At 41.3% G+C, this 23,820-nt stretch overlaps 1 protein-coding gene and 1 long non-coding RNA gene across 10 annotated transcripts in view; one reads left to right on the forward strand and one right to left on the reverse strand.

Annotated features, from left to right (window-relative positions):
- The window catches only part of LOC306832377, a 117,357-nt gene that overhangs the window by 88,163 nt on the left and 5,374 nt on the right, over positions 1-23,820 (forward strand). For 3 of the 4 annotated variants that reach the window (XR_013780215.1, XR_013780216.1, XR_013780218.1), the window contains one exon: positions 13,124-13,207. This is a non-coding gene — a long non-coding RNA (uncharacterized lncRNA). Of the gene's footprint in view, positions 1-13,123; positions 13,208-19,801; positions 19,845-23,820 lie in introns of all 4 variants that reach the window. The other variant, XR_013780217.1, reaches the window with a different exon arrangement.
- Positions 14,036-23,820, reverse strand: part of tns1b (tensin 1b) — a 167,945-nt gene continuing 158,160 nt past the window's right edge. For 5 of the 6 annotated variants that reach the window (XM_079357019.1, XM_079357015.1, XM_079357020.1 and 2 more), the window contains 11 exons: positions 22,393-23,423; positions 21,910-21,996; positions 20,668-20,796; positions 20,376-20,468; positions 19,522-19,599; positions 18,863-18,931; positions 18,665-18,712; positions 18,094-18,262; positions 17,661-17,729; positions 17,191-17,220; positions 14,036-16,786 (listed from right to left, as the gene is read on the reverse strand). In XM_079357019.1, coding sequence (XP_079213145.1) covers positions 16,648-16,786; positions 17,191-17,220; positions 17,661-17,729; positions 18,094-18,262; positions 18,665-18,712; positions 18,863-18,931; positions 19,522-19,599; positions 20,376-20,468; positions 20,668-20,796; positions 21,910-21,996; positions 22,393-23,423 — 1,942 coding nt within the window. In that variant the 3' untranslated portion in view covers positions 14,036-16,647. The remainder of the gene's footprint in view (positions 16,787-17,190; positions 17,221-17,660; positions 17,730-18,093; positions 18,263-18,664; positions 18,713-18,862; positions 18,932-19,521; positions 19,600-20,375; positions 20,469-20,667; positions 20,797-21,909; positions 21,997-22,392; positions 23,424-23,820) is intronic. The other variant, XM_079357018.1, reaches the window with a different exon arrangement.

Raw genomic sequence — 23,820 nt, forward strand, 5'->3', positions numbered from 1 at the left:
TGCATGTGCATGGAGAAACATCTGCGTTCCTGCTGACGAAGGCATCTTGTCCGCCTGTTTTTTTCAAACACAAACTCTTGACACCCTCTTAAGGTCAGTGTTTACATGTGGGTGTATGTTTATGCACAGCACATAAGCAACATGACTTGAGCAATGGGGGGAAATGAAAAAGAAAAGTTCCCATGGAAGTGCTGTGAGCTCTAGGGTGCCCTCAATTTGTTTGGTCGCTCCTGTCAAGCTAATGAGGTGAGTGAGTGAGGGCGGCCTGGTGGAGGCAGAGGTCAGCCAAGAGCCAGCGCTGCCTGCCAGGCTGCTGTGCTGCGAGGCTGTCGCCCAGAGCCCGACTGCAACTCTGGTCACGGCACAGCCCCCCAGCGAGGCCTGGCACACAGTATGCCCATCTGCCACACATGAACACACACAGCCTGGCAAAGGCAGATTTGCACTCATGCATGTGTGGGCTACTTCTTCATGTAAAAAGTATGTATATGGGCATTTACTGTACTGTGCATCTTGAAGGCTTGAAAAAATGAACTAACACAAGTGTTCAGTGTGCAGAGAGGTTTCCTTCTATCCCCCACAAGACCGCCATGAGGGCGGACTGCCCCCACCAGCTGCCAGTAGTGCACTCAGAATGGATGCTTCAGTGCATGCATCAATATGAGCAATTCTTTTAATTATGGGTGTTGTGCAGCGGGTGACGCTGTATTTCCTGGACACGGTTCCAGTTATTGGATCATTCTCACAGACTGAAACCAATCTGTTCACGATTTAAATTCCTTCAGAAGTTAAAATCTACATTCTATCTTCTATGTGGTGTGTGATATATGCATGTGTGTGTGTAGCTCTGGTTTGTTTTCCAATGTTATTTAGCGGTCAATGGGCATACTTAGTTGTACAAATTGAGCCTATCCAATTATCAAGCCACATGTTGTGCTTAAAGAGCATAAATGTCAGGTTGAACTCCACGCTGGGGATATCATGTCTTCTGTGTGTATTTATCCTTTATAGGAAACTGTATGCTCTTTATAAAACAGTTACAGGTTGAGGAACGTGACTTTATACTTTATATTGAATCTATAAAAACCTGATTATTGACATGCACATTAAATAAAAGATTTGGAAAGAACTGCATTTTCTCCATCCTACTTTTTTAGCTGAAATCTCATGACATCCCCTGGTGTGTAAAAGCAAAAAGACCATCAAATGTAACCCCCCCCTTCTCAGCTCTGAGCTGAAAATGAGTCCCAACACCTGCTAGATGTTGCAGCTGTGGCTGTGACACTGAGTCCACAGAAATGGAGAAAGGTCAGAGGTGGTCACCTTTAGTCCTCTCAAAGTCTCCTGCAGCACCTCCCACCTCCCTTGCTCTCAAAAGCCTTTGGGGTAGTGTAGCAGCACTAGTGTTGCACATGTATGTATCAACACACTCGCGTACACACAGCTGAGGGTGATTTGACGCAAGGGTCAAGGTCAGGGAGCAGATGGGGCTTACTGTTGTGACCTTTGTGTGGACAACAGGAGCTTGATTAGCCCTCTGCTGGCTCCTCCTTTAGTATACAGATCCCACAATTACACAGTACAGATGGCCCATCACTACACCAGTTTTTCTTTTTACCACTGAACCAAAGTACGTTGGCATATTGCCAGTGTAGTATTTACACAACAAACGAGCATTTAAAAAGCAGAGACAGAATGGAGTTGCAGGTTCTTCTCTGCTTCTGTTTGAAGGTAAAGACGTCCTGCATGTCTTTGACACTCCATGCCATCAGATTTTCTACCTGCTGTAGGTCAGCTTAAGTACTCACTGCTTGTGGTTTCCACGAACAAAGAAGTTGCATTGATAGTCATTAGGCTCTACCATTTACACAGATGTGAATTATACTCCTCACCACCACTTACAGGCAGGGTTGGTGATTTTCAAAAAGCTAGCAGGATTTTGAAAGTAGCATTCCCTCCGTGCTCCATATTGAGAACAAAAGTGATTACGTATTTTTATAGGCCAATCAAAAGTAGCATCGCCATGGGTTCTAACGAGAATTCGCCAATGGGATTTTTGCATTGGATTTTGGATCGTTGCAGGAAAAAAAATCTCTGTGGCAAACACGTTTCTGATGCGCAGCTGGATAATTTTTACAGATGAACTACTTTTACAACTACTTTTATACAAAAAAAAAACTACTTTTATGAAGTTATGCTTCATCGATCTAATCAGCGGTTTTGACAAGCTTGCAAAACCGTAGTTTTATAAGTTCTTTATTTACAAGAGCACTGTAAAACATGACTAGAGGCTGTAAGGAGGAATAGTGAGAGAGATGACGTTTAATCTCCCCAACAACCACTGTCGTCTCATTTAGCCACTTGTTCGCAACCGCCGTTTCAAGTTTGCATAAAAACAAAAAAAAGTGGAGGTCTCAGCTAACGTAGTTTATCTCATCTAAGAAAACATCAACATCTCTTAAGCTTTGTTAACAACAGATGTTCTGCCCTGTGTAAAAAAGTGTTTCATTACAAAGGTTAAAACATGATTCTCAATTATTTAGAAATAAATGTGTGTGTCATGTGTTACAATTCATGCGAAAAAAGACGGTGCTTAAGTTAAAAAGTATTTCTACATAGTCAGCATTTGTTTACCTGAACTATATTTTGAAAGCAGAGTTAGTTGCCGCAATGCATTATGGGTAGCAGAGGCTGTAGCCGGATGGAGAAAAACGTGTTGCTGGAATACCTGCCTGTCCGTGTCCAAACTTGGCCTCCTATGTTTTAAATCGTTAACATACACAGTGTATCTAACATGTAGTGATAACAGTACAACAGACCTTGTTTTAGGCGTCTAACCACAAACCCATTCATAACCCCCATTGACTTTTAGAGTAGCAGAGTAATGATCAATTATTGATTACCCTTAAATAATAAATGTGCTACAAAATGTATGTTCATTTTTTTCTCAGTTTTTTAATGAAAACCATAAAGCAGCACAGTAGTTACTTGAAAGTAATCCATTAAATACAAATAGTTTGAACTAATGAATCAACAAGGCTCTCTCTGGATAACTGCTCTTTTAAATGTACGACTGACATATTTAACGGCGCTGCTAGCAAAACAAGCCAATCAGGCGCTACTGCTGTTTCCAGTCTAAGCAGGCCGACCGAATGAAACTCCTCTCAAACATCAAAAGTTCTGTATAAAAGTCCACAACGTCATTTTCAGAGTGCTTCTCACCAGCGCTTGTTGTTGCTAGGTTACAAACGTTTACTTCTGATTGCATATGTAATGACGTTAGGTCCGTTGTAGATAGCGCCATGTGTGGAGAAGGGGCATTGATGTGCAGCGCACTGTCAGTGCAGTGACAACAAACAGCTGATGCTGAGGTTGGTTCGTGCTCAGGATGCTGCCACTGCTGAAGACACAGGCCCCCTTCTTTTTACATTTTTTACTAAGTCACTCTTATGTGTACAGTAAGAAGTAGGCAGAAGATGGAGTGGATGGAGGTTGTTAACTTAATGAAACACTCAGTGGATCACTTGTTGTTTTACTGCAGTGGGAGTCATAATCCAGTCCAGCAAGTGGTTTGAGTTCATTTCAGGGTCTCCTCTTTCACAGCACAAGTGCAAACGTGACAATGACGCCGGCTTCCACTGCGAGTCGCGGACTCCTTCCTCATCTGGCTTAAGATAGGAATCGTTTTGAGAACAGGTGTCACAAGCAGCTATTTGTTATGATTGTATTACATGCATTAAATCATTTTGTGTTATGTAACATTATTCATCTTCTGGAATGCAATTTCTCAGTATACCAGTCTTGGTTTTTCTGTGAAGCCGTAACATGCCTGTTTGAAAAGTCCAATATCTATTATACTTCACGCTTTGAGCCCAGAGGTTTGAGCACATTTGTTTCACACTGCCTCTTGAGTGTTGATGTGATTTTATGAGACACAACTTGACTGAACCGAAGGAGTTATTAAACAACTTTTTATGAGTTGACTAAGGTTCAGTCTTTTCGTGTGACCTGTATCCAGATGTGCTCCACTCTGATAAAAGTGGACTACAGTCACATCTCGAGTCACACGCGCCCCTCTGCACGCAACGTAGTCAGAGGAGGGATCTGAACATTACTCACAGGCGGTGACAGACATTTACAGACACATGCACTGGCACACAACAAAAAGGGGAAGTTGACTTTGAAAGAGGGAAAAAGGAAAAACTCAGTGCTCGTGTATGTTTACAGTTGCCACGATTGCAGCCCTCCCCTTCCACACAGACGCACACATCCCCACAGTCCCACCAGGCAAAGGCATCTGCCAGCGAAGATCCGGCCTAAGCGGGAGAACACTTTCCCAGAGATATCAGTGACGTACATGTGAGCAAATACGCTCGCAAGCACGCACAGACACACACACACACACTTGCACACAAGCTGATGTTGTGTCAGCCACTGTTGGTTTTCATTGTTTTCATTTCTTGCTGGATTGCCTGTTTATTTTAGCAGCCTCTCCTCAGGGAGCCAACAGTGGTCCATTTAGCCGTAGAACGCCGGAGGGCTTTCTGGGCAGCCCTTCCTCTACAGCATCAACATAAATAACTACACATCACTCCTGTAATGAGAAGCAGTTCCAAATCACATCTAGAAAAAAAAAAAATTCAAAATCTGAATTTTTATTGTGATTAGCAATCCTCGACATAGATACCTTTGTTCCATCTTACTCTTGACCCTTTATTACCTCCTGCTTCTTTTTAGCTGTCATGCTTAAAACAGGAAAGAATGGCTGCAATAATAAAAAAACTAAAAACTAAAAATCATTTGTGCAGGCTTTCAATAAACTACCATACATCCGCCAGGAGCTGGCTGTCCATCAGCAGCATACAGTACACAATGACTGCATGAATGTGCAGTCATGTCCAAACCGTCCCGAACACGCCCAATCTCATTCAGAACCAGAAGCTAAGCAGAGTCGGACCTGGTTAGAACATTTAACAGATCGTAACTATTAATGCAAATTCAACCAATCAATGCAAATTTAGCACGGCCCTGCAATTTTGTCCAACCATCTGATCCTTTCCGCAATTTCAATGAAAGTGAGTTTGGACACAGCATCAGGTTAATGTGTATTCTCCCTTCTCTTTCAGTAAAGAACAACGTTAAGTGGGTGTGCATGCTGCTGCTCTCCTCTCTCTTCTCTGTTTGGGGCTTTGACACAGGCTTTGTGCTGGAATAGCTTAGCATCTCCATTACAGCAGCTACCTGCGTGAGGGTGTTTAAACTGCAGTGTAGAGGCCTTTATTATGGCGTGTGAAAGTCTCTTTGGCAACAGCTTAAGCACACAGACCTACTGTAATACTGTTGTAATGTGTTGTTACTGGAAAAATCAAATAAAAAGAAAATACTGTGATATAAATATGAGGTCATATAGCCCACCTACATGTAACCATCAGAAGTTGATCAAAAGAACCTAAAGAACAGGTTTATCATTGTATTAATGTTTTGCATACTCTGAGCCTTTATAACTATAGACTTAATGCATTTTTCTCCAACTATTTTCATTCTGAGCTTTTTCTGTATGGATTGGATTGACAAAACCTAAAAGATGGATGGAACATTTTTTTGGAAATTCACTTTCTCCCGAAATGTCGTTAAAAAAAGGAGCCTCAAAATACTGCAACGCTCAACGCAATTGTTAGGAATTTATTCTTTAAGGCATGATGGACACACTTCATTGAGAGGAGGCCAGGGCAGGTGAGGTTTTACAAGTTCATATTCAGGTTCTGCAGCAGGCGTGGATCAGAGTCTAGACGCTTTGTAGGCAAGATGAGAGCCTCAGTGTTCACCTTCCAGCTGAGAAACCGATCTGCCCGTCTTGTGTTCCTTCACTTTTCAGCCCTTTTTGCTGTTTTCTTCAGGTCAAACCCTGACTTTGACTGAGGGGTTAGGAACATGACTTTCTCACCCTGATGAGTGAGGTCGGCCTATTTTGGTTAGTTTTATGAGAAATGCTACAGATTTGGACAGACCTTCTGGAAAGTTGACTATTTAAAATATATCCTGTCAAAAGGAGCAGGATGTTAACCATCTTTTATTTAGCTGTCCAACATGACCAACATTCAGCTGTGGCCTTTAGAAATGTCCAAAGCATTGGTGATATAGTCCCACAGTAAAATGATCACAGAGTCATTACACTTAATCTTGACCAGATTCCTTGGCATGCATCCAATAGTTGTTCATTTAACTCAAAACCACAAAATGTCAACTTCATGATAGTGGTAGCCATCAATAGATCACTGAAGTCATTAAGATTCTGCTTTGGAAACAATGAAAGCTCCAACTCAACTTGAAGTTGTAGACATGAATGTGCTGGTAGCACACAGATAGTCGAATGTATTGTCTGGGGATCAAGATTATTCTTAAAGACATTTGATATAGAAGCCAAAAACAACCTGCTCGTGGTTAGTGTATCATCAAAGTGGATACGGGTATATCCCTCTGGGAATCTTAAGTCCATATCTATTCAAAATGAACTCGATCCCAGTTGTTAGGGGTTTTTAGTCTTGACTGGAGTTATGGACTGATCATATTTTCTAATGCCATGCCATCATGAATAAAGATGTAGACTACTGAAGTTCACATATGTAAGACACATTGAGTTTTCTGAGAGCTTTTCTTACTCGAAACAAAGATGCGTTTTTATTTTAGGACACAGAAGCCACCATTACTTAAAACATGTTCAAAGAATATAAACTTTGTTAGTCAACAAAATCTAATAAGTTAAAAACAATGAGCCAAAAAGGCCAAAGGTCTGAAGGGTTAATAAGCACCGAGTAATCACGGTTCCTCAAGAACCAGGTTCATCAGTCTTTCCTTGTGTCCTGTGTTTGCTTTGGTCGCCCCCCTCCCTCCATAGCTTAACACTGCACTTTTTCAGAGCAGGTGCGAGGGGGTGCTGAGTAAGCCAAACTCGTACATTTTTCGGGGTCAGTCTGAGATGACCGCTGAATCCCTGCGTACAGGCTTCTTGACCTGTAATCAAAGCCTGACTTTGGGAGAATTCAGGGATGGAGGAGGGGATTTGAGGCCACATGCTACTCATCCACCTGCACACTGACAGGCAGACAGGCCATGTCACAACAATCTCAAACACCCCTGTGCCCCGGCCTAACCTTAGCCAACCCCCTCCCTGCCCCATCTAACCCCTGCTGACCCCTGCAGCCATCTGTTACAGGGCTCTGGGATGTGTTGATTGGCCAGGTTGAGTGGGGTGAGGACTGGGGTGAGGGGAGGGGGTTTGGGCTCCTGGATTGTTGAGGGGTGACAGTGGAGCTTTGAGGGAATCTATACACAAAGCATGACAGGGTTCAAAGGGACACCTTGTACAGATTCTGTGTAAAGTGCATTTAAACACCTGTCTGCCTGAGTGTGTGGGTGTGCACAAAGGTTTTACTATTCTCTATAGGTTTCTGGCAGCACTGCACCTTGTCAGGCTGTGAAGGAGCCCAGCATTCATTCAGAACAGCGAGCGCTGGCTCAGGTTACAGTGTTGCATCCATCTCTGCCTGCTGTCTTTCTTCACTGGAGCCATTAGTGCTGCCGTAAAGTCCATCCGGAGGAGAGGGAAGACTGCACACTCCCTACAAAGACTCAAAAGCCAGAACTCCTTCCACATTAGCTTCATTTATCACCAGCCAATGGGTATCCTAAAGGTGACCACATGAACTTTACTTTTGTATTGATGCTATTTCACTTTTGGGCATCGATTGTGATACAGTTCAGAAGAATGATGAAATGTAAACAACCCGCTCGCTCCATTGGTCAGGCCGTGATTCAAGCAGTTAATCAGGCTTCGTCTGGCTTCACTAACGGGCACTCTTAAGAGGGCAGTCCAAGAAAAACTGGCAGTCCTAAAAAAAAAAAAATTAAAAAAAAAAAAAACAGACGCAAAAACTCAAATGTGAATAATTAGCCCAACAATGTCTCTGAAAAGCCTGTACTGTTAAATACAACATCAGCTGCTACATTTCAACAACCTTTTTTTCAAAATTGATGTTGCTTGAAACTTGTTAAAGTACTCAACCAGCTGACTCTGTTTAACAGAGTTAAACAGAGTCTGTTGAACTTGGGAGAACATTATCGGGTAACAGGTGTGTCTACTTTATTATGCAACAGACTCTCTTAATGCTGCAGACATCAGGGGCTGTTCTTCCTCCTGCTCCTTTCTGTCCTCATTTGGACTGAAAAACAAGACTGTCCACCCTAAGCCAATATTGCAGTCCTGAGACTGACCTTTGCCCTGTCCCTCCTGGGCTATTTTTACCGGCACGTGTTTGACATGCACCCAGTGACCACATAGATGAGGTCAGTCCTCTGCAGTGTCAAAGGTAATGCTCTAAGATTATACTGAGTAGTCAGATGAAGTCATCAGATTTAGTGACACTTTCAGATCTGCAGGTATCAGCAGCTCCTTGGGATCTTCTTTAGTGCTCCCTTTTACCTATGTGATCAGGATATTTAAGGCCTGCTATTCAGCGAGCCAAAGCCAATCAAACGCAAAGTCTACCCACCAACTTGACTTTCTCATGCTAGCCTATGGTTTGCCACCATTCAGGGAATACTGTTTGACATGGTGTTTTCACCTTTAACTCTGATGAAAGTGAGGGATGCGTAAGGACATCTCATGACAGTAACAGAAATAAAGGCTGCAATATATTGACCTGATATTGTGAATTGGACAGCCATCCTAATTTAAGGCCCAGTCTCTTTTACGAGTCTGATGTGTCTGTAAGTTTTGGCAAATAAAGGCAGCTGCCATGTTGCAGCTTCAGAAAAAAGGAAAGTTGCCGGATGTAGAGCCTACAAACAAAACTGAAATAACAGAAAATACTTTGGCAAAGGCAACTGCAAAAATTAATTGTAATTCCATGTGGGCCTCACGATATACTAGTGCAGGTTAATAAATCTGCCTCTTAAACCTCCAAAATGGCCTTAATTCTCCAGGAAGTGCCTTTTAATCAGAGCCATTGCATGCCTATTAGACAGCGTGACAAAATTATTACTACTGTATGATGTGTGTGAGAGCAATTTTACCTTTGTTATTTATGGAAAGGAAACAGAAACATCAAACGCCAGAGGCAGAGAAATCCAGGCCAGTCATGAATTTGTGCATTTGCAATAACATCCTGAAAGTTGTATTTTTAGTAATAGTCTTTGAGTCAGGGACTTGAGGCGGGCAGCCCAGGAGGGCTCTTACTGTCCAGATGGTGACAGCACTCTGATGGTTTTGCCTTTGAGGCGCCAAGATGGAAACATTTGGAATAGAAGTGAGTCACACGCACCGGTCACAGGATGGACAGTCACTCATGACTCCCAAAAAACACACAGAAAATGTGTGTGCAAATGAAAATACACTTGCTAAAGCAAGTGGAGGATGGACTCGTGCATTTCCTTATACACAAGTGAACTGCTCTGTTTTTTTATCTCTTTTTGCAGGCTCAGTCATAATAAGGAAGAACTAGCCATATCGATGTGGCTAAATTCAGGGATGCAAAGCGCAGAGTTGTCGTTGTCTTTTTAAAAACTTTTGATCTGCTTTTAGGGTATTTGACAGCCTTTTTTGCCTCTTAATATACTGTCTCATGTTTGCGTAGGATTTGCTTTCTGCTTTGAAAGTTTACACTCCATCTGGCAGAGTGTAAGCTAACTTCTCTGTGTATCATGTTGGCTGCAGGAGGCCTGACACTCTTTCTCGCTCCAAATGGTGACAGGTTTCCATGCGTGACAAAGGGCAACCAGCTTCAGCAAGAAACAAGACACCTGTCGCTCTGGTCCAATTACAGTGCTTTTGCCAACCACACCAATATTATATGTTGTCCAGATTTTCCTTAAAGTTTCCTTAACGTTTCATACATTGAAAGAACACTTAAAACGTATGGAAAAGCCTTTAGTTTGCTGTAATCAAACCATTAAAAACACCCAAATTAAAGTGAGGCAGAAAGCGTAGGAGAAGTCAAGGTCAGACAGATCTGTTAACACTGTGGCTACAAGTGTAAGTAAGAAACATCTGTCATGCTCATTCTCTGACGACCTGGGTACAAAGAGGTTTCAAAGTTGTCGAGAAAAATTGCAGCAGCAAAATAACTAAAGTCCACACCTTGAACAAGATAATATAAAACACAATTATTGAGCAGTTGATAATGTTTTCTTTTGTCTCTGGAGATTACGTTAACCAGCTTGGGGCTACAGATTTTAAAACAGGGTTGACGTTGATAAAGTTGGATGGCTGATCTGTTTATAGAGCTGAATAGAGATCTAACCCTCAGATATATTCCAGGTTGCATTTTGGCCAAATTGGTACAGCTTATTTGGCCTCCATGAAGACCATTTTCCTTGGTACAACCAAAGCCAGCTTCAACATGCTGCGTTGCTACTACTCTGACTACAAACCAAGAACAAAAAGAATATAAAATGCTTTCAGTGGCTGTCTTAAATCAAGCAATACAACGTTACTGTACCACAGAAAAAGTCTTGCAGGGTGTATGTTAGGAGGCTTTAGTTTACACCCCATCACCTACCCAGAGTGAGTCAGTACGTTTACACGCAGTTAAGTTGAGCCACAGTTGCAGCTCAGTAGTGCCATTTAATTGGAATACAATATAATTGGGCAATTTAAGTATATATACACTGAGGATGATTTGATTTATTGACTTTGGGTTCTAATGCGATGAACACTTATTCCTCTACCTTGTGCTGATAGTCGAATACAGATGACCAAGTGACTGCTGTGCAACACACTTGTGCAGTTAGACTTCTGGGTCAAAGCCCAGCGTGAAGACTGTGGAGCATGCTCAGAATCCTTGTCCCCTTTTAGGTCCTGGATGCAAGAGTTAATCGATCCCCAATGGCATTATCAAGGTGTGTTACTTCAAGAAATGTAGTATTTAGTCAAAGAATCTCGTACCAGCTGAGCCGGTATGTATTTAAAAAGTCCAGTTTGAATGAAATGGTGAATTGACTTCTTTAATATGCATGCAAACATACTTACACTTTGAAATGGCGAAAATGTTTCTTTGGTAGATTAGCATAAAGAAACAGCCTGAATGATTTTATTTTGTGAGTTATTAAGCCGGGGAAAACATTTGTAAGGTTTCTCAAGATGGCTTGCAGCATATTGACCCCTGCAGATAACACTGACAGTCTTCTAAGCAAGATTGTCATTGCATCATGGTATGCTACTTAAAGTTTATGCAAGCTCACACACATAATTAGGTTAACTTAAAATGTAGATATGTGATCCTGTCAGATGAATATTAGTTAAACCAAAATGTCCATGCACAGGTAAGGTTAGCCTTTTTGCTAAAAATCAATCAACCAAAGCTCGACCAGGAACATTCGTCGCAAAACCATTTTATTGAGATGATCAAAAGCACACGTATAGGAGATGTGCATCAATGTGTAGCAAATGTTCTATAAATATACACTAAGTTAGAGACGTCAAAACCCATGGTCACAGAGTGGAGGAGAAACTAAAGTGCAACAGTACGCAGAAGCAAACACTGATTTAAAAGATAATCCCCCCTTCATCCACCCTCTCTGCCCATAAATAGACCCATCTTATACCATCTTACCACCCCTAACACACACACACACACACACACGCACACACGCACACGCGCACACACACACACACACACACACACACACACACACACAGTGGCATCTTGATCGATTGATAGAAACAGAACGGGTTAAAAGCACTTTAAGTCAGACAAAGTGGACTGGCTCTGTGCACTTTGTTTTATATAAAAAGGAAACACTGGCATCAAGTGGCCAAACATGGTATTACAGCTACTTTATACAAACTAACCAGGGAGTTAAAATGAACAATGTTTGACCTGAGACAGTGACTGTATTAAACTAGGGGTTCATTAGCATGATTCACACCAATAACAGAAACCTTACAGGTGATCATAAAAACTCCAAACTGTAGACAAAAGCCCTCTGCTGCTCAGCTACAATTCAAGTCCACTCTCCATAATTTAAACCCTGTCCTCCTTACATCTCTCTTCTTTTTTGGGAAGGTGAATTCTGATAGGTCATCCACTTGTGCATCAATGTTAATTCGTCATGTCTTTCCTCCTGAGATACCCCCCTCTCCTGTCTGATGGGGACCGTGTTGAGGCACGTGGGAGAACAACCAACTCAGCAGTAGAATATTTTTATTCTTAATATTTCTTTTTAACCTTCAGTTCAGTCAGCTACTCAGCCTAGAAGGACTTTTTAAGTCTCTTTGTTCATGGATTTCCGTATGCACATTTGCTCTTGTTAAAATGCAGATTCTCTTAGTGCTCTTTGTGTTTTCAAGTCTTTATCTAATAAGATAAATGCATCTAGAACATGACACAGTAATGTTTGAACACACATGCTGACGTTGCCACACAAACAAAACATTTTCATTACTTTATTTTACCGTGACATTAAAGAGCCCGGAGACAATCTGAAAGGAACAGTTTATTGTTTAATACTATCTGCCAGAAACACAAATCCGTCAACTTGATCAAGTTCGAGTGCATATCTTTTTAATTTCAATAAAACCAGCTGGTGAGAACAGACATTCAAAGCACACAGAGGTTTCTGGTGAATATTTAGGAGCCAGCTTGGAGAGTTGCAGCCTCATTGCATTTACTACAAAATGACGGTCTTAATTTACTGAGGTCACGAGTACATGTTAGGTTCATTAAAGTTTGAATGTGAACTTTCTCATTCAGGTTTTGAAGAAAAAGTGGCGGCCCTGCTATCTATCGAAGGACACTATCAGTTTATACATAAAGACTGTTGTAATTCAGTGTCCGCTCATCTGGCGAGTTATGAACTTCTTTAAAACATCTCGGTTTCTAAACATTCCCATGCTTTTTTATTTCCTTGAATTTTATGAGATGGGAGTTTTCAAGTCTGCATGCAGAAAGGACAACCTCATTACATCACAGAACTACAATAAATGACCATGTTTATAGTGTCACATTCCTGCAGTTTGTTCATTTTAAATGTCTGCATTTTTACATCATTTTATGGAGCTGAAAAGAGTACAGAAAATTGCAGTCCATAAAATTTTATTATAACAATTTCTTCAATTTTTTTACAGACGAGTACAGTGATGTCATGAGAGAGCACTGCTACAGATCCTGGAGGATGAAGCTGGACGACATGACCAGACTGTGGATTTCAGGTTTGAAAGTAATTTTTACAGTAATTTCACAAAGTGTGTGTGTAACAAAGAGATGTGTCATCCTGCTGGAGCCAGACTACATCATAACTCCTGCCTCTGAAACAAGTGAACGATGTGTTTTAGGATAGAATGAGTGATTACATTAAGGTCCAAAATTTCCAAAGAACATCACATTATTATCACAACGCAAAAGATTCCTGATCTACCATCCATATGGCCAAGGGTTTGTTGAAGTTTAGGTGGACTTTAACTGCTCGGTCATTATCATTGGCACATATAGACTCATGGTTTAGGTGGGAAGTGCTCTGTGACACAAGACGCACTACGTCCAATATAGTTATCAGAGGTGTCAAATAAGTCAAAATCTACATTGCAACATGACCACAGCTGTAAACAATCTTTGAAGTTCTCACTCCAAGCATGTCAGCAGAGGAAGTTCATACCAGGCTTAAGCGTATATACTGTGAATTATTTTCATAGCATGAGCTTCAGTTCTAACATCCACTATCATAAGTTAGTGTGAATTATACTTTGAGGTTCTTAGTCCCCTTTACACCCAAGAGCCTCTATAGAGGAGAGCGGAGGCTTCAGTTTGGTGGCGGTTTTGCCAAACAGCAGTTGTTTCTGGTTTAATCCTTGTGCTCACCGGTGAAATCCACTGGATCAAAAAGTCGCACATGCTTCAAACAACTCAGCTACAATAGGAAATATCAGAAACATTCTGACACAAAGCTAAACAAAGGAACGTATACATGAGCCGCTAATAATTCCCACAGAGTTAGAAAATGAAACGATGCATTTTGGACAGAACATGAATCACAGTTATACTTTTTGATTTGTACTGCTTTTTAATGTGTTTTTCATCAGAAATAGTAAAAGCCATACAATGTAGCAAACCAAAAAAAACAAAGACAAAGCTCTATACAGGCATAGTAGCTCATTCACACATTCTACAGTCCAGAAGTCTCTGTAGTTTCCATCTTAGCAAACAAATGATTAACATTCAGTCTGAAGTTAGGGAAACCCTTTTTTTTTTTCTTTTTTTCTTCAACGAGCACTAAGTATGCAAAAATAGATTCTTTAGTCTCATAGCCCAAGTCAAGACACTGTTGTCATGTGAAACCAAAAACCTGATGATAACCATCAATGGCGTTGTTCTAGGAAAGGGCATGATTAAGTAAGAGGGAGATACTGTGTGTACATGGGTTGAGCTAACGATTTGACTGGAGCATGCTAGCTCGCTCTAATAAATACTGAATTATTCTAGTCAGAAATACAAGCTCAGTAAGTGCTGTCCTTTCTATTTTTGAAGGAGTACTCTGTATAAAATGGTTGCCTCTAAACTAAACCTTATTTATTCTTATTTAGTTTAATCATGCTGCTCACTGACAAAGCATCAGGCATAAAGGAGCGAGTTTTTAATACAATGCACATTCCTTGATGGGGCTTAAAAGGCAACTACAAAAAAAGCAAATAAAAATCTGTTCTTCTGTGATCAAATTCGTCAAACATTTACCCTTTGACTTCACAGCTAAAACACTGCATAAGAATAGAAAGTGGTTCCTTTTGTTATGATCTTTAGACACCACAAGGGGGCAGCAGACACCGATTAATCGGACATGTTTCTCTTTAAAGGCTCCAGATCATTTAGGGAACGAGAAGCCTGCCTCCATAAAATGTGTCTGTCAGCGTCCATACCTTCTGTTTTCTCTTGTACAATTCAAAACACACTGATAATACTTCAATATATAAGTGCTCAACTTGGACAATGTTTTTTTTCTAGGCAGGTTTAAGTTACTACAACAATTATGTTGGCATCACTTTAGAAAAACTGAAATTTGGACTTTGTAACAACAATCGTTCATAAAAAATATTTCCCCTCTCTTCAAAACAAAAACAAACCAAGAAGCCTCCACAAGAAAGTTAACAAAAGGAAGAAATGCTGTGAAAAAAAAAAACATTCAAAAAAACAGTGATACACTTTGAAATGCACACACTTTACATCTTATATATGTCAACGCACTTGACTTTAGCCAGAATCAAAAGCAACCGTTTGTTCTGGCCTTCAGTAAATTTGATGTATACTTTATAATACATGTATACAAGATAACATAGAGCAACAAAGCAAACAAAAATAAATATCTTAAGTCACTGTTTGGAAGTTTTTTTTATATATATCTATATATGTATATTTATATGAATAGCTTACTTTTGGGTAGGGTGTGGGTGTTAACAGTTTTGGCCGGCTGACGTAAAGAGCTTCTTTCTATTGATTGAAGAGTTGAACACAGAAGAATGAAGAGCGAAGTAGCCAGACGACGTTGTTTAACTAAAGATCGTCCTCACAAAGCAACTTCAGGCCCTTCAGTAGTGAGAAAATAAACACAGAATAACGGAAAGGACGAAGCGTCGTCTCCTCTGCGCTTGTCTGAACAAAACAAACGGCGTGTTGATGTGAAGATCCAGACGCGTTCTTATGGATGCTTTTACGTTGACATGACATTAGTAAATCACAGCAACTTTCTTACAGAGCAATGTGTTGCATTTAGAGCCACTCTACTGCATCAAACAGGAAGGACCTGTGGACTTTTTTGGAGAACAACCTTATTTTTTTTGGGCTATTTTCATCTTTAAGACAGCCTGGAAGAGTGGTGTGTGTTTTTTCTTCTTTTCTTAAAAAGCTCTGCGTTACAAAATAAAGTCAGGCACCAAATGTCTATCAATAACAGTCCTACTCATAAAGCGATCTAGATTATTTACAGAGACGTAACCATCTGCAAACATTGTCTGCAGCGGTGCAGAATTGACCTACAGTATCAGTACATACAGAGAAGAGACAGTTCAGTATTTTTGATTAAGCAGCCATATTTGTTTTACAAAAAGAATACTTCTGACCCTCCGACAGTGGCACACTATCCATGCCCTGACTACTTTTTTAAAATCTTTGGTTGACCAGTCAAAAGCCTGATAGATTTACAATCCACCTTTTCATCGCACAACTTGACTTCTTCTTTAAACAAAGATAAAAAATGAGACAATTGCTAAAAAAATAACATTTGCACACACTACTATGTCATTCCCTCTTTCTGTCCTCGAGTTACCCTGCCAGGGAGATCAGCACCACCTCCCGTCCCATTGTCACACACAGCCCTTCCCCATCCTGCACTTCCTCTGGTCCATTCTGGAGTCCGTCCAAGAAGAAAAGCACATGCATGCACACCGCTCACACACTCATTCGCACACTCACTTGATCTTTTTCGCTTTCATTTGCTTACACGCACACAGACACAGACACAAACACAAATGTGAAAGAGCAGGAAAAAATAAGGTGACGCGTAGAACCGAAGGCTTAAATGTCCGAAACAGAAAGTGTCTGTGGTTAAAAGAAAGGAGAATAACCAAAGGCATTTAAAAAAGCGCCAGGGGTTTGCTGACAGCTTTCATCGTTTCTGTGAGCCGACCATCTTGGTGACAAAGTTGACGATGGCGCTGGCGGGCTGGTCAGGGTCCATCTCAGCGAAGAGGTGGCTGACATTGTCGGTTGTGCTTCCCTGCTTACGTGCCACGAACCCAAACAGTCTGCAAAGACAAAGATAGAGATTAACTACCAGAGTAGAAACGTCCTCGTTTCAGGATAAAACTGGGAATACACCCTGCTTTATCATCTCTTTAGCTCTAAATCAATCAAATGTTTATTTTTATAACGCCCAAAAGAAGCAATGGTGGACATTAAGTTACGAGGAAAATGTTTCATTATGAGGAAATTAATCAATTTAGAAGTACTTTATATAAAGTCTTGCTGCGTTTTGTAATGTGGAGTTTCTCTCTTTGCTGCTGGAAAGATCGTAAGTTAAAGCTACTTCTGCATTAGTCACATGGCATGCCACAGGTCAACATGTTCTTCTTCTGTACTGTCAATGAAAAAGTGACCATTTTTAAGTGACAAAAAAATAAAGTATACTCTTGAACAGAGGTGGACTTACTTGGCTGAGCCTCCCTCAGGTTTGCTCCACCTGTAAAGATTTGGAGAAAATCCCAAGTTGAATATTATTGGACAACTCAGAGGAAATTAAAGCGCTCTCACATTCAGTATGAGAAATTAAAAAATAACAGAGGTCAAAGAGTAATAAGTTAAACTGAGAGCTCCCTCTGCTGGATCACACTGCAAACTATTTCAGACAGACAGACTGCAGAGATTTTCAATCTGAACGGCTCTGTACAGTTTGACTGTGAACTTTCTCCCTCAGTTTCAGTATTGATCAAAAGAAGAAATCGTGACTCAAACACCAGGGTTGGTTTTTCTAATATTAATTTGTGTGCTAATTTTACAAAAAAAAAAAAATAACAAGATGCAACTCAGATTTTGGAGTAACCTGTCGATTTAGTTTCAGCGTTTCCTACAACAAACTACAACTGTTTAACGAAGAGGTGGTTTCCATGTTTCAGTACTCACTTCCTGTCCTGAGGGTCGATATCGCAGAACGTGACAGTGTTGCTCGGGTAGTGGCGTCTGAAGAAAAGCCTGCAAAAGTAGCAAAGTAGAGATTACAGAGGGAAGGAAATAAATTATTTAAAAAATAAAAACATTTATTGTGAGGAGTAGAAGATGACGTTTTATTTCATATAGTGAATGTTATCTGTTGGGAGCCTCTCTCTTTTAATCCTTCAAAATAACAGCAAACAGAATACAGTAACTCAGTTTATTTATGTTTAATTTAACTGCAACTTAAAGATTTGGTATTTATGAAATGTGTCAATCACTCATTCTTTATGAATGACGGCAAACGTCTGAGTTAATTCAGTCTCATGTTGAGAAAAAATAGGCATCCAAAACTGTCTGCAGCAAGCTCTCCATGTGTGATGCACGTAGATGGCCTGAGACTTACTTCCTGTGGTTGTCGGTCAGAGTGATGCCTTGTGATGACACCTTGAAGTGCACAATGGTGGCAGTCGATGGAGAAGAGGCAGCCAGTGTCTCAGATATGGCCTTAGAAACAGCCTGGGGGCCTGTCAGGGACTCCATCTCCACTGAGTTGATGTACAGCACATTGCATGCTGGGAAGAAAGCAGAAGTACCGGTCACATGTCAGGACTGCAACTCAAGCTGTAGGCTTTTATTCCAAACTTAATCTTTTTAAAAATGTTATTTATGCTTCATTTGGTCCTGTTCATGCAAATATTAACGTCCTCTCATCATGCTGCCTGGAGACAAACAGTTCCAGAAACAAGTCCATTTGAAATCATTCCACATAAAATGTTCTGCCTGTTAAGGAGACCAAGCGGGGCACGAATGTTAACAAACAAAATCTAGGAACACTCCAGGGAACTCTGTTTGCAGGGTCAATAATAATTGATCTTATTAATTGGTGCAAGTTTGAACATAAGCAGACGATCGACAGACATATGGGATGCACATTCCAGGTGAGGGTTTCCAAGAAAAAGTGCATTGGGGTTTACCATGGGAATCAGCAGGGGCCTTCTGCACTGGGGTAACAGGGATGTCTGCTGTCAGTATGAGTGATCCATCAGAGTAAATAAAGTAGGAGGAGTCAGGATACAGTGATATGTTTAATGTCCTAACATCTAAATGCTGCTCTGCTTGAATTTAAATCTCAGAAACGACGATTGTCTTGAGTGATTGAGTGGATGTTTTACCTGCTCCTTGTTTCAGCCTTTCGGCCAGAGGATTGGGTGCCGCTACCTCTGGTTGTTCCTCTAAGAGATCTGCAAAAAAACAAGAGTAGGGAGAAGTTAGACATTTTGGTTTAAATGTAGTTATATGTAGGGCAAAATGATACCGGGGGAAAAAGTGATGTAAAAAAAATAGAAAGTTATCCGAACAAATCCAGTTGTATGGCTCCCGAAGATTCTCAGCCCTACTTAGTATTTATTTTTTTTTATTTTTTTTCTCAGTATTGGGATAATGATGTGAAATAAGATAAATAATCTGATATTTAAGGATCTCTTTTAGCTGTAGCTGTTTGCAACATGTTTCTTGTGAACGCAAAATAAATCAAGTATTTTTTACATCTGTAAATATTCACTATATTTGCAACAATTACTCTAAAGATAGCTGAGAGCTCGCTGGAGTTTCATGGAAATGCATGAAAATGGTGTGATAAAATGTACATGTGGCGAGAGAAAGCATCCCCTCTTTGCATAAAATAGTTTCTTAGTGATAGAGCTATATTTAGACTTTTGCATTGTTTAGTGCAAAAGCTCATATTACGATAACAAAATTGCGATGTATCGTGAAGTCTTAGAAATAACATAGAACCAATTTAAAAGTAAAAACACATGTTGTGCTCACAGACCTGTAGTGGGGAGGAGGAGTTTGCAGGGCAGGGCCAGTGGTGTGATGGCATGTTGGTAGACCAAGGCAGACAGACAGCCTAACATCAAGATACAGGACAGAGAGAGAAGGTTACATGTGTTGATCTGATTCTCTTATTTTAAGCAACATTTCACATAGAGAGCTCCTGATGTACACGTCGTGAAGTTGTTTTAAGTGATGATGAATGTACGCACATAATATATAAGCTTATTGTGTTACAGGCTTTTTAACTGAAATATTATATATTATTTTTCAATCAGGGCATCGCCACCCACTGGCCGTTAGATAGAATGCAGGTTTAAGGTAAACATAAAGATACATGAGCAGCCTTACTCTCCTTACCTGTAAACAGACTTTCATTAAAACAACAAAGGCCCTTTAATAATTTAATAACAACTCTGTTCCTCTTTCAAAAAGACCATCACATTTCTGAAGTTGTAAAATAAAACGTACACAAACTTCAGTTACACACAAGGAAAAGAGCAATGATGTCAGGTTTGGATTTTAGACAGAAGAAGAAACGAGGTAGAGAAAATAAAAAGTTCACAGATTTCAGCGTGCCCAATCTTGGATTTAGCAGTGGATACACAAACACTTGCACGCTCAGAAAAACAAACGTTATACAGCCTTGTTTTGTAATTAGTCACCAGAACAAGAGTTAGAGCCCTTCAGTTGATGCTGTAATTACAGGAGGAGAATTACATGTTTGAAAATCCTTCACAGACCAAGTCAGAACGGAGCATTCATGTCCTCCCTCTTCCTCCCGTTACTAATCCATCCGAGTACATGTGAGTGTAAGTCAGAGAGAAGGGAAAGGAGCAGGATCAAACTTACCAAAGTAAGGCTCATTGGGACAACCCTTCAGCTTCACTCCTTTGGGGCTGCTCTCAATCAGGAAGTGCCTCACCAGCTCATTCGTGACGTCACCTAAAGCAAAACAGAGGGAGACAGCTGATTAGTGACATTACCTCACGTGTTTGTTATTTAGATGGTGAGTTAAGTTCTATCTTTACCCTGTCCAAAGATAGCAAGAAAGAACAACTCTGCAAGTCCAACTAAATAGTTGTAGCATTGCTAACTGCTTTGAAATAGGCATCCATGCAAACCACCATCATGCCCCCCTTACCTTTCTTGCTCTGATGCACAGAGGGGGGGGGGGAGGCCACCTTCATCGCCAGGCCGTAAGCCCCCCTGAAGGAGTGGCTGTCCCGGATAACAAAGGCTCCGGGCTCCTTCTCTCTCAGCAGGCCAATAGCTGGAACACAGCGGACGAACAGGTCTTTATTATAAGCACAATGATGGTGAGGTTGGCTGAGAGTACATTTCCGGGTAACACAGGATTTGCGCGTTTGCTTTTTGCAAAACGTGTTCCTGATAATTTGCAGGCCTTTTTGTTGGGATCTGCACAAACAGTCTGAAAAACAAGATTGCTTCACCACTTTGCTGTGTAAAGATTTCATAAGTGAATATACTTAGAATCATATCTGCTACCCCTGAGAAGCATCTTAACATGCCATGGTTAGCATTTAGATGCTATCAAAGACCCTTTGTTCTACAGTGAAATCTGATCTGCTGCAGGCATCGACTCATTAAAGTAAAGAACAGTGAGGGAAGTCCCAACTGTGTGTTTGAAAAGCTGCTGTCAGCCTGCGCTTCATTAAAACTACAACCTCTGACATGACACGTTGTTTGGGACACTTCACTGCTGTTCAAGAGGAAGGGCTTTGGATTCATTACTTCACTGTTAACGTTCAATGACTCAGCCTGTCCACATGTGATAGGTTAAGGAAGGGAGATGGATGAGATGAGCAACACATGCAGATGTCTCCTAATTCTGTACACATGGAGCAGCTTTTCTTCAGGGAGCACATGGCACCAAGTGTGTGTGTGTGTGTGTGTGTGTGTGTGTGTGATGTCACTGCAGTGCAGCATGTGCTTGTATTTAACGTGATACAATTCAATATTGGCCATGAGCAGATACAGATGAGGCAACAATAGCCACTGACCTCACAACTAAACACACATGTTCTGTTCGATGTCTGTACCAGTAAATGCATGTGTGAGTGCTTTTGTAGCCATGAATATAAATCCTCCGATTTGTTGAAACGCATTCATCAACACATTGTTTGGTCTGTCAAACCACTGCTTACAAGTTTAAGTCAACAAGTAAATTATAGACCAATAAAGACGGGTGATGTTTTGCCAAATTGGAGTCCAATTATATCTTTTTTTTTTTTAAAGAAACGCAATTTCACACATTTCATACAGGATCTAAAATGCTAGGCTATGAACCTTCAAACATAAAAGAAACCACAACAGAAGCTGATAGAGAATGTCTGTATATCCTTGTTCTCTTGAAGCTTCTAACCTTGCTCCCTGGAGATGTCTGGCTTGTACCAGAACTTGGACGTGTCTTGGACAAACTTGACGTTGAGCCTGCTCTCTGGACTTCCATCTGTAACAACAACAAGAAGAATGTCACAGAACCTCACAGCATTGCTTAACATTAGTCTATGGAGTCACTGTTTTTGCTTTAAAAAAACTATGAAAGGCTAATTTAACCTCGTAAAATGTGACTGCTGACAATCTACGTCAATGAAGTTACTCCACTATGATTTAAAATGCACTCATCATAGTCCGCTCATGAGGGGACGCTGTATTATGCATCGGCTTTTATTCCTGGAAAGTATGCCTCACATTCTAGCTCGCTCTGAGTGTATCAGAGCTTCTTGAACTTTGTTTGTAATAAAAGCAACACAAACACAAAGCTCTTGTTGGGCTTCAGAAATGAATGTTGCAAACAGAAAAGCTCCAAAGGATGTTTTCATGATGCTTAAAAAAAGGCCTTTACCTGGCATATTGAACCTTGAGAAGTCTGAGAGGGTGTGGAAGTAGCCAGGAGTGCCTCCCCCACTCATAGGGGACATGATCTTCCCATTCATTGTGCCATAGGACACTGCTCCATTTGGTCTATCACCACTCGACATCCGCCGCTTCTCCGGAAGCTGGGGCTGGAAACTTGGGGCTGGACTGCCCTGCCTGAAACCTACACCCATCCCCATCATTCCTCCGTCCTGGTAGCCCGCAGGCGAGATAGGGAAGGAAGGGGTGGGAGGTCCCTGGTATCCTGAAGAGCTGCTCTGTCTGGACAGGTTCCCATGTCTCTCATCTGGGGTGGTATAACCACTGTGCATGGGGTGACGGTCCAAACTGGGGCTTCTCTGGGACACCTGAGACACAGACGGATGACGTCCCAAAACCGGACTGCCATGCTGGTGTGTGACAGATGGCTGTCGGCTGAGCACAGGACTAGTCTGCATAGGATGACCCAAGGACGGCTGTCTGCTGAGAACTGGGCTCCGCTGAGACGCCTGTCCCAAGGAGGCCTGTCTGCTGTGGACTGGGCTGCTCTGTGCACCCTGAAATGGACGATGACCAAGAATGGGACTGCCACCGAGCCCTGCAATACCCACATCCAAGCCGTTGGCTGGTGTTGCGTGCTGACCAAAAATTGAATCAATCTGATTAGAGCTGGGGTGCTGCTGTTGAGCTGCGTTGTAGAGATTTGTTCTGTGCTGTGCGAGGGGACTTCCATGGCTGAATGTTGTCTGGGAGGGTTCAGAGCTGGGCGGACTGGGATCTGAGGGCCCATAGCTCCCTAGTAGGGTGCTGGGGCCAAGGTGGGTCAGCGTAGGGGTAGTAGTGCCAAAGTAGGAAGAGGTTGGAGAGCTGGAGTCCAGGTAGGAAGGAGTCGGGGTATTCAGGACTTGATATGAAGGGGTAGGAGTCGGGTAGGCGCTCTCTGCAGCGTGCGAGCGGAAGCCTGAATCAGTGGTCGGTTGGGACGGAGTGCTAACGTTGCTCTCTACTGAGGGCTGTTCACTGCAAGAGAATAAGAAAAACGTCTTTATTTTAGAGCATTTCTTTTCAGCATTCATTAAAAACATGAGCTTTCAATTAATCATATCTACATAACCAGAAAATCTGAATCATTTACCACAAAATAATCCACAGTCAGACCAAAATCAGCAATTGACAGGGAATGTCCTTGAAGATTTTAAAAATGTTATACATTTTTTCCCCCCCTTACATTTCACATATTTCTGGTATTCAATCTGACCATTAAAAAAAACAGAGATGTTGATATCATTGTTGCCCTTCCAACACAGATTTAGATACCCAGTGTTGAGTTTTGGCTCTTGCTAAATGGAATTAAAACAATGTGTTGTCAATGAATGCTGTTCTGCTAATTGAACTAACATTATTCTCTTCATCAGCA

Source organism: Symphodus melops (genome assembly GCF_947650265.1).
Source record: "Symphodus melops genome assembly, chromosome: 12".
Classification (NCBI taxonomy): Eukaryota; Metazoa; Chordata; class Actinopteri; order Labriformes; family Labridae; genus Symphodus; species Symphodus melops.